Here is a 20,571-nt window from a genome sequence, read left to right as displayed (position 1 = left end):
CTGACCACTCTGCTATATGTATCGTCACTGGGCGGGAAAAACCTCATATGTACATTTGGCCCTTGAATATGGATGAAGCAAACCCTTCAATATAAAGTCTACACTTACATGGCTTTATCCATGTTCAAGGGCCAAAAGTAAATATGAATTTTTTCCTGCATGTACTTTAGCCCTTGAACATGGATGAAGCAAACTCTTCAATATAAAGTCTACACCTACAAGGCTTTATTCATGTTCAATGGCCAAAAGTACATATGAGACTTTTCCCGCCCAGTGACGGTATATTTCACACAGGAAATTATAAATTCACAAGTTTCATTAATCACATGTTGTACCTATCAATCATGTAGTAAATGAACTATTGTTATCTGCTACCAGAAGGCATTCTGTGTGTCAAAGGTGATCATGTTATGACCTTGAATCAAGGTCATATTCCATCTCACTAAACAGACTATAGGTATATACCTACCAGTTGGAATTGACACTTCCCCTAGGCAATCTTTGGGGATTTTGTCCATACATTTCTTGTGGCAGTTAAACTTGCAGTCTGTCAAATAAAGAAACAAAAACAATTAGTTCTTGAACATGGTCAACACATTGACATAACTTGAATAAGTCATTAACTGTTCTTCAAACTTGAGTCTGTTTTTATGATCCTCTATTCATTTAAGGTCACTCTGGACTGGTGCTGATTTTAAATTTATTTTTTAACACTAATAGTACCAGGTTCCGGATTCAAAATGTGTGTGCATATTGGAGGTGAAAATTAGGTATTTTCAATATCTATACTTAACTCCACTGTAAACAAGTGTCCTCAGTGCCCGGGGGGTTCACTCCCATTGTGGCCTGTACACCATCCGCGATAATGAAAACGCGTAAAAAGGGTAGTTTTTCGTGGGTAAGCACGATACGCGCGTAACGCGTTTAGGGTGTCAAAAACATGAAATATTGGGGAAAAGGGTAGCAAAATTGCAATATTGCTAATACGCGGAAATGAAATTTAGGGTATGAAATTTGATGCAAGGAATAAAATCCCTGTTTAGGGTATTGTTTTAGCCAAGGTTTAAATCCTTGTTTAGGGTGCTTTTCAAAAGTTGATTATCGCGGATGGTGTACAGGCCACAATGGGAGTGACCCCCCGGCTTCAGTGACCAACTTCAGCATTTTAAGGCTTCCTGTCCTACAACTTTGTTACTTGGGAATATCTCGGATATATATCAGGTTGTTACCTCTAGTGTGTCTCGACCCAAATTAAGAGTAACATCATATGTGGGTTTCGCAGTTGCAGATTCAAATTGGTGTATTTGTATGGTTGCGTCACTCACCAGCATACAGACAAATCGATACTTCTAAGCATGTGTATATGCCCCACCGATTTAGATTAGCGTACTATTCAAATCTGCCACTGTAAAATTCAATTTACACTCAACTTGAGAAAAGACAAAATGGGACTCTACTGAACACCGTCTTACAGATGTAACTTTATTAGCCTGTACTAGGGATGTAAATGAGCAACACAGATCCATTTCCTGAAAATCAATCTCGACCCTTTCCCAGGTGGCCAAGTGCTTAAGTATGTGTCATTGAACATTTATGGGGGCTCGTCCGGGAAATATGCTATGACAGGGGTTAAAGGTTTTTTTCTACATTTCCTGATAATTTTTTATGGCCCCATTTCCTGAATTTTGGAAATCAAATTCCAGAAATGTCTGCAAGATTTACATTGCCTTACCTTTACATTGATGACCCTGTCTGAATAATCCCACTAATAACTTCTTGCAGCCTCCATACTGACATACAGTTGGCTTGGTATAATTATGCACTACAAACGTGTGAGGGACCTTGATACGACCAGCTACTTCACGCTCGACCCACAGAGGGCGTCCGCTCCATGATGGCGAGCGTTTGTCTTTCACCATCTCCGATTTACCTAGCAATGTCTATTGAGAGATGAGAAGAGGAAACAGAATGAGGATGTGTGCATGATAATATGGTGGGTTAGTAATGAATGTGCAGCTATGAAATCAATAGGCTTTTCCAGTTGATAACCATACACTCCCTAAGGAAGACATGACCTTAATCGCCCACACAGGGGTTGTAGCTTTCAAATGGAATCAACCACTCATTCAGGTAACCCCGTTTGAAATTCACACTCCCTGTGTGGGAGATTAAGGTCATATCTTTTATATAGGGTGTATGGATTTCAACTGGAATAGCCCAACGACGGTGCAACTATGAAATCAATGTAATCATTGTGCAAAACAACAAACAGTAAACAACTACAAAAATCACTACACTATCTCATTATTCGTTTCAACCAGGATGTCACTATCTCATTATTTGTTTCAACCAGGATGTCCCTATCTCATCATTCGTTTCAACCAGGATGTCACTATCTCATTATTCGTTTCGACCAGGATGTCCCTATCTCATCATTCGTTTCAACCAGGATGTCACTATCTCATTATTCGTTTCGACCAGGATGTCCCTATCTCATCATTCGTTTCAACCAGGATGTCACTATCATATTTAGAAATATTGAAGTAGTTTGATGACACAGGTGCACTGCTCAATCTTGGCTGTGCTGATTTTAGATTTATTGACTCCATTGTATTCAGAACCACAAACCTCCTCTGCCAGTGAGACATCAGATGTGGCCAAAATGTAGTCCGTGTATATAATAGCACTTTCTTACCTTACTCTACAGTAATAATTTCATTTGAATGAACACATCGAGTGGAAGTGAACCCAACTCGCTCCTGATTATTAGGTATATCTGATGTCTTTTGATAGGTTTGATCAGTATTTTCATCTAGTCCATATTTACTAATTTGAAATACAATTGTGTACTGCTATATTCATTCAAATGAAATTTTTGCTGTAAATGTAACTAAAACTGAGGTTCTAACAAACTACCTTGATTTTTCAAAGTATCAATCTCATCATAAAGCCTGTTTTAGGTCAATCAAATTCAATAGAATCATGCTATAGTCAAAGCACACTCTTGTGTCTTTAAAGAAACTACATTTTGCATATCATTCAGTGTACAAAGATATCTGTAGCTGATTGGTTTGGAACACTTTTTTGTTACATTAAACTATTTCATACCATATAATATAAAATCAAAATTAACAAAAATATTGGTGAAATTGGTAACAAATTAATTTTGACAAATTTTGGTGCCTAATTATACAAATAATCAACAATAAACAATTGTGAAGCAGTAACAAAAATGTTATTTTATAATTAACACTTCCTTTTCTCACTTTGCGGATAATTTATGCACAGCATATAAATCTCGATCCTCGCTCACATTGCGTAAATGCGCCAATGGCACAAGCCCATGGCGCTTATCTTAGATAAGTGAGGGGAAAACATGTACAACAATAAATAATTTCAAATGATTATTCCCATGGACGAAGAAGATAACAGACCATGGACGAAGAAGATAATAGACCGTGTACGAGCAGTCAAAGTCTCCGCATCATCCGATAATGAGGGCCGATTGTTCCATGAAATGCAACAGGCAAAACTGCTACGCATTTACCTCCTATTTTTACGGTCTATTGCGCAATTGCTAAGGCAAATAACGCTCTATCACGTATATACGTGAAGGCACGCAACGCTGGCGTGATTGTTAGACACAGCAAGATGGAACAATTGGCCCTCAAGAATATGCAAGAATTCATAGCATACAATACACTGGGACTTTGCCTTTGATACAGGGTCTGTAGTATTCACTTTTTTTCACATGAAAGCCTGCAACACTATTTGTGACCCATAAGCTTTGATGTATAGCTGTTTGTAACCGTGAACACACACAACTGCTCAGAACTTTAAAATCACAAAAATTTATACCTGTAAAATAACTGTACTTGCACTCCACTAAAAGAAAAGACCTGAATTGGTCATCTTAGGTCAGGATATTTCAACACAACTACCTTTTCACATCAAAGCTCCCATTGGGCGCCGCATTCCTTTTTTAAAGGAATTTTTTATCATAATGGGTACTACTCATTCTTTTAACACAACTCAATATTCCTTGACACAACCTGACATGTCTGTCTGAATGCTGCCGTTTTTTGCATTTTCAAATGAAACAGAGAACAGTGCAAGCTGACACAGCACTACATTGCAACGATATAATTACATTTTGTTAATTAATTGCATTACGTTCTAATTTAGTAGTGTTAGATTTGGTTATTTTCTGATGAATTGGATAATCTGAAATAAATTCAATTGCATCCACTGCATTAAGTGGTAATAAAATGAACGTTACCATGTTGGAATGTCAACCCTCCGTGAAGAAAATAATGTACTTTACTGTTACCAGAGTTACACTACACATGCAAGACATCTTCCTGGGTCATCTTCAGGTGCAAATTGTGTGTAGCCTTGAGTCCTTTTCCAATATTCTACCAGTATTGCCATATATGCTTGTACTTTCAAAATCTAATTCACATGCAAAATTATTCAGTTGTTCAAAGAAAACCCTTTTTCGGTTCTTTATGCAACAATCCAATATGACAGCGTCTTTAATTCCTGGCTCAAAGTGTTACGCATACTTGTATACTAGGACCCCATAAAGACTCGTATACTAGGGCCCCATAAAGACTCACCTCACTTTCTGACTGAACTTAACACTTTCGACTCAAAACTTGACAGAGACAAAGAAGGCTTCATACTAGTAACAATTGACTTTGCATAGAAACCAAAAGCAACAGGACACACAAACAGGAATGCCCAAGTTATGCACAATAACTGGTCTACACATCTGATCTCAGAGCACTTTTAAGATGCAACAGAACATATTACAGATGCCTTACACCACAAGTCAACCTCACAAGAATACCAACATAAATGAACAACATCATTGTGTGATTTCAGCATCACATTTTCACAACGTAGAAAAGACTACATCCAACGCAATTCCAAATACCACCACCATGCTAGAACATCAATTTATAAATAAGCTGGCTCGAATAGCAAATTTGCAGGAAAACACTACTTGATATACCACCACGCCACATCAAACTTGGAACACCAACATATTAACAAGTGTCTTGAAGTTAAGGAGAGACATGGTGGGAATGGATTTTATTTATTGTTAGTAAGGTATAATTGTGTTGGTTGTAAATACTATGCACTTGTAGTCGAGTCAGAGACACCAAATTCATCACTTTTTAAATAGCGAGTCGGATCATTTTGAGGAGTTACACATTTAAGCTTAAATGCAACATACCAAATTTCTTCTAAGTTTTAAACTTTTTTTATTCGAAACAGAAAGAGTTCTGAAGTCTTAACTGCCACATTTTGGAGCTAGAGATTCCATATCATGAATCCAGATGGGTCAGAATCTTCCTTAACCTTGTGTTAAATTCCACAGGTTTTTTTTGTCAGGATCACACGAAAGGATTGTCCTAATTATGATGCAAGTGAGACTGCATGAAATTGACATTGTTCCTATCATGCCAGTTTTGAGCATGACTGCATCAAATTAAGGGATGGGGTATGAGCGTTTGGACAGTATTTATTGTGGGACATTAGAGCACATCAGACATATCGAATTGCATTCTGAATACGAAGAATGTCCTTCTGATATCAAATAATTTTGATTTTTGAAATTAGCAATGTAATACACATTTTATGGCAAATGATTAAAATTGATATTTTTGATATTTAACAGTACTCAAGTAAACTTTATAAATCTGAAGTGTATGTAGGTGGGATGAAAAGCTGACGATCAATTGAAAATTTTGACCTTTCATATTGAAGATATGGTTTTTTTCACAAAAAAAAAAAAAAAAATTTGGTCTTTTGGGGAAAAAAATCCATATCTTCAATATGTAAGGTGAAAATTTTCAATTGATCGTCGGCTTTTCCTCCCAGCTACTTACACTTTAAGAATATATCATTAAATTTATAAAATTTACTTCGAGGACTGTTATATATCAAAAATGTGAAAAATAATAAATTTTAATAATTTGTCATAAAATTTGTATTATATCGTGAATTTCAAAAAATGATAATTATTTGATATCAGAAAGACATTCTTTGTATTCAGAATGCAATTCGATATGTCTGATGTGCTCTCATGTCCCACAAAAAATACTGTCAAAACGCTCATTCCAGATCCCTAATAAAGTGACATACAGACAGAGATAAGTTCCAACCCACATTCCACTTTTTTGTATCTATATATCCGTTACCATACAGTTTCTCACAACTTGAAGAAAAAGCAAAATAACAAATCTTAGAACTTGCTCAATTGTCACTGCCACCAATAAATAAAAAAATTGTACGAGCAAAAAGTTGAATTTAGATACCACCACACGTGGATGAGCTTTGCAAAACGTGTTAATCTATCGGATATCAAAATTGAGGGTTTTTATGAACTTACTTAACTCATCAAATTACAACTTTTAGTGTTTATTTGACATTCGTATCCATTTCCATTGGCGAGATATTAAACGTTTGAATTTCCTGCTATTATTATTATCATCATTATTATATATATTATATGCAAGCAGATGGCATGATAATGATAAAATTAATGGGCCAATAGAAACAGGATCTATTTCAGCTGTATATTGGACTGACCAATAACGTCCGATGATAAAATTGTGGAGCAAATATTTTGTACCAAATCTCTCCCTGCATGTCCATTTAAGGAATCGAAAGTACCGTTTGCACAGTATTTTTAATCTAGGACATGAGAGCACATCAGACACATCAAATTGCAGAAGGACATTCCTCGTATTCAGACTGCAATTTGATGTGTCCGATGCACTCTCGGGTCCCACAAAAAATACTGTGTTATCAGTTTCCTTAAATGCATAAAACCCATTATTTTATCACGGCAATGAACTGCAATGAGAGAAGAACATCACATTTGAGTGGTTGCCTTTGCTTATAGAAATTTATGAAAACCATGTAATTAGTAAGCTGACAGGTCTGCATGGCAAATTAACATGATACAATGATCGATTGCTATGGCGACACTTTGTTTTGATTAAAAAACTCACTTATCACCCTGTCCTTAAAACCTAGTTTTAAAGTTGTTAAAAAATATCTGTCTTATATTTGGTTGTGATGTTTTATGATATTCAAAAGCACATAAAAAGCATGACCCGGCAAAAAGTGATATTTGCAACAGATTTACTAGCCTCGTCAATAAAAATGCCAGTTGCATGGTTTGCTATTTAATTGATTTCAACTTGGCATACCAGTGATTTTTATCACTTGTAAAGTACTTTTTTGATGTCACAAAAATTGTTCATCATTGGATGTGTTAATAATTATGGAATATAACTTGTGTGATAAATCTCTGCAATCGATTATCAGACTAGGAGAACATGGACTCGGCCATGTTGGAGTGTCGCTCATGGGACCCAAAACAGTGTACTTCCAGATAGTTTCAACATGCGGCAAGTAAACTTTTGACTTGTAGTGTGTGCTTGTTTGTGATCTGTCTGTAGTCGTGAGGTGCCCATTGTGCACCAAGTGCTACATTGGGAAACCTTTGTATATAATGCTCATACTTATAGACAAGACACCAATTATCTTTCAATGTTGCAACTTTGCTGAAATAAACTAAATGTACACTACTTAGGTTACCATGAGTGACAATCCAATATGGCTGAATTCCCATATATAGCAAGGGGTTAGATGGAGTTCTCCCAGTTTAATTTCTTTGGTCTCAACGTCTCAGCAAGACTCAGCTACAAGTGCGAATAGTGTATGGGTGTGGTATCACTGCGAGACAAGGAGGACATAAAATTGAGTAACCCATCACCTCAATGTCACTTTATATTGACTCAACAACACTGGAAAAAAACTGCTAGTAGATATACACGGCAAACAAGAACACTATTCTAACTTTAGATTTGTTAATAAATCACTAATATCATTGTTATCAATGTTAACTATATGGATGGTGGGAGGATATATTAGAAGGGCAATGCCCTATATGGATGGATGAAAAGAGGTGGTGCTGATATGGGGTAACAATCTATTATGACTGGCAGAGTTGAGGCTGTGCTCTTTTATAATTTTGAGTTTCCAAGAATTATGTTAACTTTTGTTAACTCTTTCATCGGGTAGATTTACAAATAGTATACACAATGTGCGAAGTCCACAATACATCCCATATGGGGCCAGGCATATTCACTTAATCAGAGCAAAACACCATATAATATGTAACATTTGATGTTTCTGATTAGCTTCATATTAAGCCATATATAGATTGGGCTATTCCTGTTGAAATCCACTCCCTGTGCGGGAGATTAAGGTTATGTCTTCCAGAAGGGGTGTATGGATTTCAACTAGAATAGTCCCTTGTGCCCTGGTCCTAACCTTAATGATTCTGTAGCTTATGGTATACTAAAAGCCATGCTGATTTTGTGCTCTAAATTATGATTTCTGAGCATATGATTGCATTGAAAGCATATTATAATGATAATATGAAGTCAGGACAATGGTTCTTGGGCTTATGAAGCATTAAAAAGCCATGCTAATATTGCGCTCTAAATTATGACAACTTTTGGGGTCTATGAATGCATTAGAAGCCATGCCGAGATTATGCTCTGGCCTTATATTAAGTGTTTGGAATATGGAAGATATGGAAGAAAATGCAGTCAGACCAAGACGGTCCCTGACTTCATGGTGGTTCCAGAGCCTATGATTGAAAGCCATGCTTAATATTTTTCTCGGATTTATGAAGCTCTAGGCCATAACATTGGTGCCAATCCGGCTTGAAATGTGTGGGGGGGGGGCAATCAGCCTGAATTGTCAAAAAGTGGCTAAAAAGAACAAAAAATGGGTCATTTTGCCAAAAGGTGGGGGGACACATCCCCCAACCCCCAGCACATTCATAGAAAGGAAGGAAATGTTTGTTTGTGGAATCCGCTACTGGCCTTATAGTGGGTTCTTGTGCATTTGATGGATGGATGGAAAATCTACCCTATGCTCTATGACTTTTCAGTCTTATGATTTGCATTTGTAAGCCATGCAGAGTTTATATGCTTTGCCTCAAGATGAGAAGTATTGAAATACGTAAGGGATGAAATCAAAACCTGACTGGAAGTTAACCGCTGGTTCGGTTCAGCCCGGTTCCTATTGTTCTATACAATGGAAACCGGACGGAATCAGCGGTCAACCGCCGGTCGAGTTTTGATCTGGGGTTGCTGCAAGATGGATAGGCCTAGCATTGTGGACTACGCACATTACCAGTATTTCGTTTTGTTCTTACTGCACCCTGAATAGCACCACCTCTTGTTTTAGGAAATACCTACACCTTTCAGAGACGAAGACGAAGAATGCCTAGAAATGATGGACTGCATCGATGAACTCCTGCATGCCTGTATACATAGGGGTGTACCAATATCATTATGCATTACAGTGGCTGTACCAATAACATTTGTACATAGTTCAGCTGGGCTGTCATGTCCCCAACTGTTAGTGTCTTTACATCCTATGATTTGGTACCAGTGGACATATTAAATAGACAAACTCTTGCATCCTTGATTTTTACAATTCATTAGTTTCTTAAGTTTTACATACATTAAGATAATGGAATCCATTGCATTGAACCATAACATGTATTATGCATAGTAGGACCATGATTACGTTCCATCCATGTGATAAATCATGAGAATACAATGTATACCACACTGTAAGTAGACATCTCACGATCATAATGGATTATTCCATTTAAAATCCACACTACCCATGTGGAAGATTTTGAAAATATCTTCTACAGGGGGAGTATCAATTTCAAATTGAATGAGCACATTAGGCAGCTCTATTTGAATTTCATACACCCCCTAAGAAAGATTAAACTTGGAATCTTCCACAGAGGGATGATGATTTGCAAATAGTTGATTAATGTGCTAATTCCATTTGAAATTCACACCCTCCCCCTGTGGAAGATAGTTCCAAAATCTTCCACAGGGGGAGTATGGACATTAAATGTATTAGCCCAATGTAGCTTGAGCCTCACACAGTAAGAAATAAGAAACCCAACAATATCATTCTATTATATAGTGAGTAATTCAGCCATTTTCAACTTAAAATAACACAAATGCAATTGCACTATTTCTTTCTATAAATCTACATTTGGCCACCAAACTTATAGACGCATTATGTCTTACAATTCACTACTCTACACTTTGTGTATTTCCGGCTAGTGTAATAATATAAGTTATAGCGATGTTGTGTGCTAATTTGTAAGAGTCGTTTATATCAAACTGTTCAAAATACAGAATTGTCAGGCAGGAAAAACCTATGTACTTGTGGCCCTTCAACATGTTTAAAACAAAACTGCCAAGAGGTTACATAGGAGGTTTTGCTTTAAACATATTCAGGGGCCAATGACACACGAGAGGTTTTCCTGCCCAACAATATGAGACCTGCTCCCACAAAACCAAGATAAAATCGCCAAGGCTTTATTTGAGATACAATCCAATAAACATGCCAAAAATCAGTAGAAAACAATTTTGAAGGTGTATTTTTGAAAGACCAAAGATTAAGTAATCATAATATGTGTAATATCATTTTAAAGATGACAATCTGAGCATTTTTAATTTAGACATGCCTTCAAACAGTGTCCGAAATAAGGAAAATATGGAGGTTATCCCGAGGATAACTAAAGCATAAATTCTGCTTGTCCTCAATACATTTTGGTTGTCCCCAAAAATGCGTCATACTTTTGGAGGTAAAATATAGTGGCTGTCCAGGGGATAAGTACATAGCTCAATATGGTTGTCCCCAGTGATTTTTGGACAAGAGGACAAGAGGATAAGTGCTTATTTCGAACACTGCCTTCAAATCATAAATTCCTGACTTTATCTGGGGTTTCGTAGGAGCAGGTCTCATGTATGATTGCAGAAATTTGTTTAAAATGCAGATTCAACTTTAAAATGGTTTAAAAGACATTTTCCTGAAATAAGGAAATACTCTGAGCATGTTAGTGTAAGGTTTATTTGATGTGAAAAGGTACACTGATTAATACTTTGTTTGATGTTATTTAAATATATCTATTATTTTGACAATTAGGCGACAAAAACAAAATTGTGTTCTACGGGCCCAACCGGCCCATATTTTGCATTTTGGGGATTTAAAAAAAATTGTATACTATATAATTACAGGTTTTGTGCTTCCGTATATGTTTTCTGTTGTCACAAAACAACACAAAACATTCTAAATACATTAATCTCTTGTACCTCCCCCAGTCCATTCCAGTCCATTATGCGCCATACACACATTAGGGTGCATCTATGGCCCCCATAGTTTGCACTATTTTTGTCCATAGCCTTAACATGTTCCACTTGTCCCAAAACTAATCCCTACCAAATTTTATTGAATTCGGAGTTTGAATTATTGGGCCACCGCAGGCTTGAAGTCGAAAATGGGCTTGTCCATTGAAGCGTGTAGTAAAGCGAACTTTGCACTCTAAAAACACACTAATATCCTATATAATGCATGTAATGTATAAATGGAAAGAAGAGGGCCATATGAAACTTAACTTTAATACTCTACTGTGGGATTTGTTTGTTGGATATTCAGATGAGGGTCAAAGGCCAACAGAGTTCAATGTCAATAAAGGTCAAAGGTCAACCAAATAAGGTCAAAGGTCAACAATAAGCGAATACATGTATGTATTATGACATTCAGACACCACATTGGTGAAATAATTCTCACACAAGTTTTCAATGATCTGTAAATGGAGGTATCAAGATCCTTACTTATTCACAAGATTTCTTAAGAACTTTGACCTGCTCCCACATGGAGGTAATCAGCCGCTAGCGCAATTGAATGTTGCCAATCTCTGTGAGCCAGGGTTAAGCATGCAGATAGAAGAGTGTGGAGAAGTGAAGTAATGCAAATACAGAAGGACCTGAAGAGAGATGATTATCTTGAGTTTGTGCATCCTCTTCTTAGGAAGCGCTGATGCTGTAATGTCAGCTAAATTCAAGCAACCTGGAGCGCTCCACAAAGCCAGGTGGATGGCAAAGCTACTTTACTCAATAATGATCTGTTTGCTTGAAGCCCAGATTTCACAGCTGCCACCAAGGCTTATATTAACCAGGCACCCAGGCTTTTTTTACCCCATGGTTGCCAAGTTGTGGCTCCTGGTGTGTCCAATATTTTACACCACAAACTATAGGACCAGTAGCTGTCTTTGGGACTAGAAGCTCATTTTAGCTCCTGGTCCAGGCATACTTAATATAAGGCCTGGCTGCCACTAGGTACCAAGACCTAGGTATCGAGTGTCGAAAGTGAGAGAATTTGTTATCTTCGCCACTCTGATCTACAGTTCGTGGTGGTTTGACCTAAGCTTTAGCTCCATGCCAAGTTGCTCATGTATACTGTGAATCCAGCCATTTCTTCAAGAACAATTAAAGCTTTGAAAGCGTCACCTATACTTGACAAGAGAGATAGTGTCCGTTGCACTACATTACTGTTTAGTGATATAGTGCCCACAGATGAGCGATGTGCACTTGCTGATAAACTCCTTGCAGTTAAACCTGCAGTAAACATCTTAGCACCTAAGAAGCAGATTGGATTAGCCTTTGGAAAGCTTGAGCTTCCAACCAACATCACATGCAGCACCGCTGCAACATCTCTTGGAGACTTGGTCAATGAGGACTCATGGTTCACTATCTACATCCTGACTAAACACTGACTTTCTCACTGAAGATGTTGATACATGGTCGACTTCTCCAGCATATCGAGAATCCTTTGCCAACATTGGAGCCATCAGTGTTATCAACGACTGTGCAGAACGTGGTGTAAAGCTTAGCGCGGACTTCTTGGATGCAGTAAGAACGGAAAAGCACTCCAAAATACACTACAAGTTGTTGAACTAAGCCGCTAGAACGAACCAAATCTCCGAAGGCGCAAATCTAACACTGATGATTAAAACCAGACTCCTAAAGAAGCACTGAACTTCTTAATGAATGTAATAGCGAGTGCTGCAAATAGCATTTTAGGATTGTAAAACTCTTTTACATAAGGCAGCTATTACTTGATACAGCAATCAAGACTGCAAACATAGCTACCATGTATAAAAAATATGCAAATGCTTTGGAAATGGTCTAAAATATCTTTAAATTGATGCACTTAACAGTATTGAGAAAACGGCAGCTATAATAAACCACACAAAGTATATGAATCAAAATAGCTGCCTTGTGAAATTGTGGTTTAGCTTATCATAAATGTTCTGATGGCTGGTGGCCCCATAGGACGAAGTCCGATTTCGATGAAATTTTATGTGAGGTATTTATTTTGATAGTGGAACACATTAATGCTATGGACAAAAATCAGAGTTAACATTTTAAAAATAGGGGGCTATAGATGCACCCTAACACACATATAAGTTTGAATCTGGTGCTTGAAGATATATACAATAGGAAACTTCAGCCTGAACTAAATAACAATCAAATACTGTAGTTGCTCAACATTTATTGTATAGCGCCCTCACCAGTTGCTCAGCATTTATTGTATAGCGCCCTCACCAGACAGGAAGTCAGTGGGTCATCAGAAGACGCTACAGCAACTTTAGCGGCCTTCAAGTTGAGGGCTGTAGGTTACAGCCAAAATATCAAGGTATTATACAAATTTGTGCTGAAAGCTTGTTTAAAAAGTACCTGAATATATGTTATATTGTTAATTACAAAAAAAAACATTCATATAAGATTTGGATATCTGAAATTGAATGTAATAATTAAATAAAGGCTTTTCGTTCCTTCAAAATTTAATATATAAACACCGATACAAGTAAACAGACTGTTTGTAGACAATTATTACAAAATAACAAGACTTTTGATCATGACACAAAGATAACACAAAACATATACGGAAACACAAATACTTTCGAGAATGTACAGCTGTGATATGTGATGAGCAATTAAAACATAGTATTATTTTCTACAGCTAGCATAGATATATAAATGTGTAAGCCAATTGAACAGTATTATCACTGTAATGCCAATAATGCAAGTGAAAATGGTGTTAAAAGGGCTGGACATTGCTCATTACGATTTGCTTTCTTATTATTATAAACACATCCCAAAAAGGAATTCCCCCCCCCCCCCCGGTCCTTTATTACAAGATAATAACTCAAAATCTATGCATCAAATTTAAAAACTGCAATAGCATAAGGAAACACAATTTAATTATGCATATTTTGATATCTCGTTAGTCTGGATAGCTCAAAATGTGTAGCCATGGCTCCTTGAATGATAAAAGATGCAGAATCCAAAGTTGCACTAAAAAGATATAAAGTCACTGTACCATATTTACATTCTCTACATGACTGGTCAAGGATGACCCGCAGTGACCGGAGATGCACAGGCACCCAAGCAACATTGGGTTTAGGTGCGAGTGCGCCTTTTTAATATGCATCTTTTTCATTCAAAAGGTCTCCATAGCAACAAATTTTGGGCTATTAAGCCAAATGAGGCATTAAAAACAAAACTGGGCTTCTTTTTGCTATTTCAGTTTTAAAATTTGATGCATAGATTTTGTTCGAGTTATTGTCTCGTAATAAAGGGGAGGGGGTAATTACTTCTTGGGATGTGTTTAGAATGCAAGTAATTTTACAGCTTTGTAGAAGATTATAGCATCTCCATCATGCACTTGGATTTTTCACCCTGAAATTTTACCGTAAAATGCAAACACTAACCAAGGTCCGCTACAGCTTGCATTAATTGGTCTGCGAGGAAGTCTTTTTGAATTTACATGTTATTGTGTTTTTATTTGAATTTCTTTAGAAAATATCATCAGTACAGAGCGCATCTAGAAATAAATATATAGAGATAAATGAATGCTCTCTATCGGTTATTCAAGTATATTGTGGTTCTATACACCGACTAAGGACTCCTTGGCAGTAATCCAATGGGCATTGTGTACTGTTACAGAGACCAATTTTCCACAATTTCCATTATCATAGTGCATTATGGCTATGTAATAATTCACCCTTTGCAGCTTGGCGAGTGATACACCTGAATTATTTCTTACTGGGTACGGTCATGCTGATAGATTCTCCCATTTAATGTATATATTTTGTATGCGCCACTGAATATTTTGACGTATAAAAAATTATTACTTTTTTGGTGGCTCAAATCTGTCATTTTCAAAAGATTTTTAGCATTTGGTTACCTAAGACCCTGTTTTACTTTTGCCAAATGCAATAGTCTTGGAAAAATGTAAATTTTCCAGGCTCAAATTTAGCTTCAATCTTTCCAAGTGTTATTTATATTTGTGTGCATATGTGATATGATCAAGCTTAATAATAAAGTTGATTGTCACAAAATATTGAATTTAAAAAATATAATCAATAATAGTATTCAACTTCTGACCAACAACTTGTTCTGACCATAACTAAAATTTACCAATCTCTGGAAACACAAGTCCAATTTTGATTGAGTTACAGCCAAATAAAGCTCTGAAAACGACGCATGGAACGAAATTGAAATAAAAACTAAATTTTTATTTTGCTCGACATCACAGATGATTAATTTAAGCTTGATCTGCACAAATTGTGTAATAGTGTGATTTCTTAATAATGATGTGCAACACAGGTGTTCATATTCACATTTTAGGCAAAGTGTCTGTCAATTTGTGCATAACAAATCCAATACAAATGACTGCCTGTGTATCGTTTACAACATGTCGTAAAGATGTGCTTAACATCAAGATCTATATAGACTGTATTAAGTGAGCTATTCCACTGTATCTGTGCATGTACAAACAGATGGTGATTGCAAGGCATCACACAGAATTGCTACTTCATGCGATACACACATATATTTTATTGGTTGACTTCAGTGTGTAGACAATTCACAGTATTATGTGGTGTTTGTGTTCATTTTGTGCTTCATTACACGGTGCTGATCTGTGTTGAAATCTGTATAATGTATGGAGGGTTAATTTGTTTCTCTTGCAGTAGATTTGTTTGTTGCCCCCTTCTATGTGTACTTTTATTTTCAATACATATGCTAGGTTGTCATTCTGTTTCAGTCAATTTCATATAATACAACACATCATTCACCTGACTCAAGTTTCAACTGCTTAGTTCACAAGCCTCATATACTCAAGGAATAATATATGCAGGAATCATTAAAAAACAGTGCACAGTAAGGGCCGTCGATGTATCGATAATGATCAATAAATCAACTATCCAATAATATCAATATCGCTGATATCACTTTCTGAAGAAAATCGATATATCCAAAATTGGATAAAAAGACAAAAATTTAGCTCCCTAAGTCGCTGGAAGGTAGCTGGCATATCCTGTCAGTCCTGTTACATAGGTATTTAGAAGATATGAGTAAAAATTGGGAGGAAAATCGATTTTATCAATTTTTATCAATATTGAGTGGCTAATACATCGATTTTTTTAATCCTGACATCAACGGTCCTTAGTGCACAGGTATTCCTTATTTCACTCCAATATCAATTTTATTCTGTCACGTGCATGCAGCAATCACATGATGTTGAATGGCACGGGTATGCAAGCATTAGCAATAATATATGAGCATGCATCTGCTATCACTAAGGCATTATTTGGTATATGTGATATGGTCATTGGTCAAAATTATCTTTTAAAAGATTAAGCATATGATTTTAAAAATATTTCACAAATTATCCCAACTTTGGTTGTTACTGTCATTTGGTGATGTTGGGATCACCCCTTTACATTGCTACATAATGCTTTTGTGAAATCAAATCACAGATCTCTTCTATTGCATTGACTAGCCTCTGATATGGAAGCCTATCAGAATAACAACATTTATGTTCTCTTCAAACCATACAGGCAAGCTGAAAACATAAACAGAGGGTTGAGCGAAGCATGGTTTTGCGTGTGAACCAAAGTAGCATCAGCACTACCAATCTATTAAAAACAAAATGTATGTGCTAATAGCACCACACTAAAATGAAGCATGATTTAAAGGCAATATGCTCATTCTTGTGTTTTGAACTTTCAATATTCGGTACAAGAAAATTTCAGCAATCAGCAGCAGGAATCCCTAAAAGCAAAGCAAAAACATGAAATATGGCAATATTTGATACACATGTATCAGCACAAAAATAAAAGCAAGCATGAAGGAATCACTACCGATTCAAAAGTTGTGCAACTGATTTCCCACGTTTTTTTGTCAATGGTCAATACATTTTGATACATGACAGAAAAGCGGCACCCTGGATAGTGTTTGCAAGGTCAAATGAGCTTCAATGCAGTGTTCAAGACACTGCAAGTTACACAATTTTTTAAACCCTTGCATGAAACATAGTATCGTCAAATCATAGACCCTGATCAGCTTCACAAGGCAAGTTAGATACCTTATTAGTAGGCATTAGGTCCACAGGAATAAGCATTGAGGTTAGCACATGGTAAAGCTGACATGCTCCTTGGACCTTGGTTGGGTTCCCATGCTTGTACAAGAAGTCTCATTTTGAGACTAAAGATGAAAATGTCACATTTACAGGACCCAAATATGATATCCACAAATTCCTATTTCTGAAGAATTAATGGTCATCAAGAATCCAAATAATTTGGATTCGTGATGACCATTCCAGGGTTGCAATTTCTTCATGGTACAGTGTATGACAAATTGAGTGTTTGCACCGTGTTAGTCCAGCAATTGTTGTACCGGCATGGGAAACCAACCAAAGTCAAAACCTCCTCCCTTGATATACACACACAGCTCTGACAAACCCCATACCTTCCCCCACACACTCACCCCTACATAACAACAAACTCTGATTCTACATGAGAATCAGAACGTGATTGTTACATCAAAATGTTTTGTAGTATTTTACATTACTTTCAAAATGTTTTGCTTTGTGGTTACATGCTTTGAGAAAGTGTGATTATGTCAGACATAAAAAGCACTTTTATAGTACATTGTAGAAGTATTTAGAAACGGAAAAAAGGGCAGTAAGAAATCGTGCAAATATTCAAATTGTAGCACTGAAAAAATGTATCAACAGATTAGATTCTCATGAAATGTACAATGTACAAGAATAATTTTATGACTTCACAAATAAATTGGACAGTTTTGACTGTACGATGAATTAGTATGATTTGTAAGCTACAGATAAGTGTTTTTGTAAATGGTATGCACTTTAGTAAGAAGTCGGTAGGAATGAAGGCATTTAGTAAATTTGGAATGTCTAACAATAGTTTTGTTTAAATGTAAGACAGTTACAAACAATATGAGATGTGTGCAAGTAATCAAGTTAATTTAAGAATAAACATTTAGTTCAAAATACAGCAAGTAAAACTTGCATACCCCTGCTTTAATGAGTGGATTAGTAATGAAAGTTCACCTTTAAAAAGCATGACAAGTTTAAACTTTTGAAACAATTCTGCGCACCATGTTTTAGGTACAATTCTGCTTTACCCTGCATACCTTGTATTTTAGGGTTACGGGTTAGGGTTGGGGTTAGGGATAGGGTTAAGATTAGAGTTAGGGTTATACTTGTGCGCAGGGTATACCAGAATTATTCCTAAACTTCCTTATTTTAGGATTTCCCCAACCAGAAAAATAATTGAAGGGTACATTATCATAGAGGGCACCTGTTAGAGGGTTTTGCTCTGATGTCACAGACAGTACTACATTTTCGCACATGGTCGCGGCACGTGAAACCACGACACCGTGCATGACGTCAATTTGATATTACTCCAATTGCTATAACCAATCAGCACCCTTGAATCAAATCAAATTTACATCACGAGTTCACGTACCGTGTCCACATGCGAAAATCCAGTCTTGCTTATTAACACCAATAGTGCAGCGGCCATCAGTAGCGAGCACTCTCTTAAAATGGAAGATTACATCAAGATGGACATTGCATGGACTTAACTTTGACCCTTGACCTGTAAATCACACAAACAGGTGATTATTTTTACTCAGACACTTAGTTGGAAGTTTCTCTAACTTAGGTTGCGATTTTGGGTATTGTAGGACCCGAATGTATCTAAGAAATATCCCAGAGCTGCTAAGAATACTCAATTGCTTCAAATTGGCTCCAATTTTTTTTTTTTTTAGATTTTGCATTTTTGGCGGAAATCACATCTGTATTTTTGCGTTTTTGGAAAATCAGGGTGCGTTTTTGGCCTCCAAAATCGCGTATTGTTAGCAGCCCTAAGATATCCCCTTTCGGCTCAAAAGCCAGGGGATGAATAGTTTTGTATGTTGTTCACACTGTAACGTTGGGATCTTATTTCGCATGTGTAATCTATTATCTATCTCGTGACTTTACAGAGATGAGTTAACTTTTTTTTTCTTTTTTCCCCACCTGCACGATACACATCTAGGATGCAAATTGAGTTTGTCCTACTCTACATAACCACAGGCAATAACCTCAAGAGTGTCCCCCTCCCCGATACTGAAATTGTATAATACCACCAAGTTAGGCACATGACAGCTCAGCAGAGAAAGGATTAATACAAATCCTATTCAGCAATTAGCGGTTAATATTTCAGAAATAGAAAACACATACAATTATACCAATCCATAGATTAAATTACAAGGGTGTAAAATGGCAAAATGCAAGTTGATTAGTAACAGTATATAATCCAGGGGGCTTATTAATGCAACAATTACAATGTCAGGCAGAAATATGGTAGTAGTAGAGCTTTCATTAAAATGTTGTAGTTTTTTTTCATCATTTGATATAATCCAATGCAAATATAATTATTGTGTTTATTAGGTCATTAAGGCTAATTGGGTCACGTATAGACTGTGGTACAATACAGTTCACTATTACTAGCACTGTTAATATTAATTGGTTTTTCCTGTTCACAAATTAGTGAAAAAACAATGCGGTTACTTTCCAACACAATTTATCATATCAGACCTTCAAGCTCAGAATGAGCAGCCAGAGACTATTAATTTAATTGCTAGTATTACCACTGCATTCCATCATTATTTCACTTTTTTAATTTGTATATTTATCCCAACAAAGAAAGAGTTTTTAGATTTTGAAATAAATTGGCCAGTGAGAACATTTTACAGACACCAGCATACTATTCTGGGTTTAGCCATAAAATTTGTCCGTATCCAATAAAAGAAAGAGTTAATAAGATTTTGAAATAATTTGGCCAGTGAACATTTTCTAGACACCAGCAATACTATTCTGGGTTTAGCCATAAAATTTGTCCGTATCCCAAGAAAGAAAGATTTAATAAGATTTTTAAATAATTTGGCCAGTGAGAACATTTTACAGACACCAGCAATACTATTCTGGGTTTAGCCATCATAAAATTTGTCCATATTCTCACAACATAATTTCCTGCATCATAACAACTGGTATCAGGATGGTATGATTTATTTAAGGTGTGAAATACCTGGAAATCAGATATTAAAATTTGCTTTTTGAGATATGCAATATTATTTCTATATAATGAATGCCGGGCGGGACAGATTTTAGATTGTTGATTGTCTCTTTCCTTGTTTCAAACACACCCTATTTTCAAATATTAGTTTTTTTTTTTTTTAATTTTGAGTTAAACTTTTGATTAAAACACTCAACGAGCTTCAATTAGCTTGTAACACCTGT

At 36.3% G+C, this 20,571-nt stretch overlaps 1 protein-coding gene across 5 annotated transcripts in view; it reads right to left on the bottom strand.

Annotated features, from left to right (window-relative positions):
* LOC140147786 (serine/threonine-protein kinase D3-like) overlaps window positions 1-20,571 on the bottom strand; it is a 77,239-nt gene that overhangs the window by 23,190 nt on the left and 33,478 nt on the right. For 3 of the 5 annotated variants that reach the window (XM_072169536.1, XM_072169558.1, XM_072169544.1), the window contains exons 5-7: window positions 9,294-9,359; window positions 1,733-1,940; window positions 470-547 (exon numbers count right to left, since the gene is read on the bottom strand). In XM_072169536.1, the coding sequence (XP_072025637.1) occupies window positions 470-547; window positions 1,733-1,940; window positions 9,294-9,359 (352 nt within the window). The remainder of the gene's footprint in view (window positions 1-469; window positions 548-1,732; window positions 1,941-9,293; window positions 9,360-20,571) is intronic. The other 2 variants (XM_072169551.1, XM_072169565.1) reach the window with 1 other exon arrangement.

This window comes from Amphiura filiformis, chromosome 1, assembly GCF_039555335.1.
Source record: "Amphiura filiformis chromosome 1, Afil_fr2py, whole genome shotgun sequence".
NCBI classification, from domain to species: Eukaryota; Metazoa; Echinodermata; class Ophiuroidea; order Amphilepidida; family Amphiuridae; genus Amphiura; species Amphiura filiformis.
This window is presented reverse-complemented; position numbering and strand designations above follow the sequence as displayed.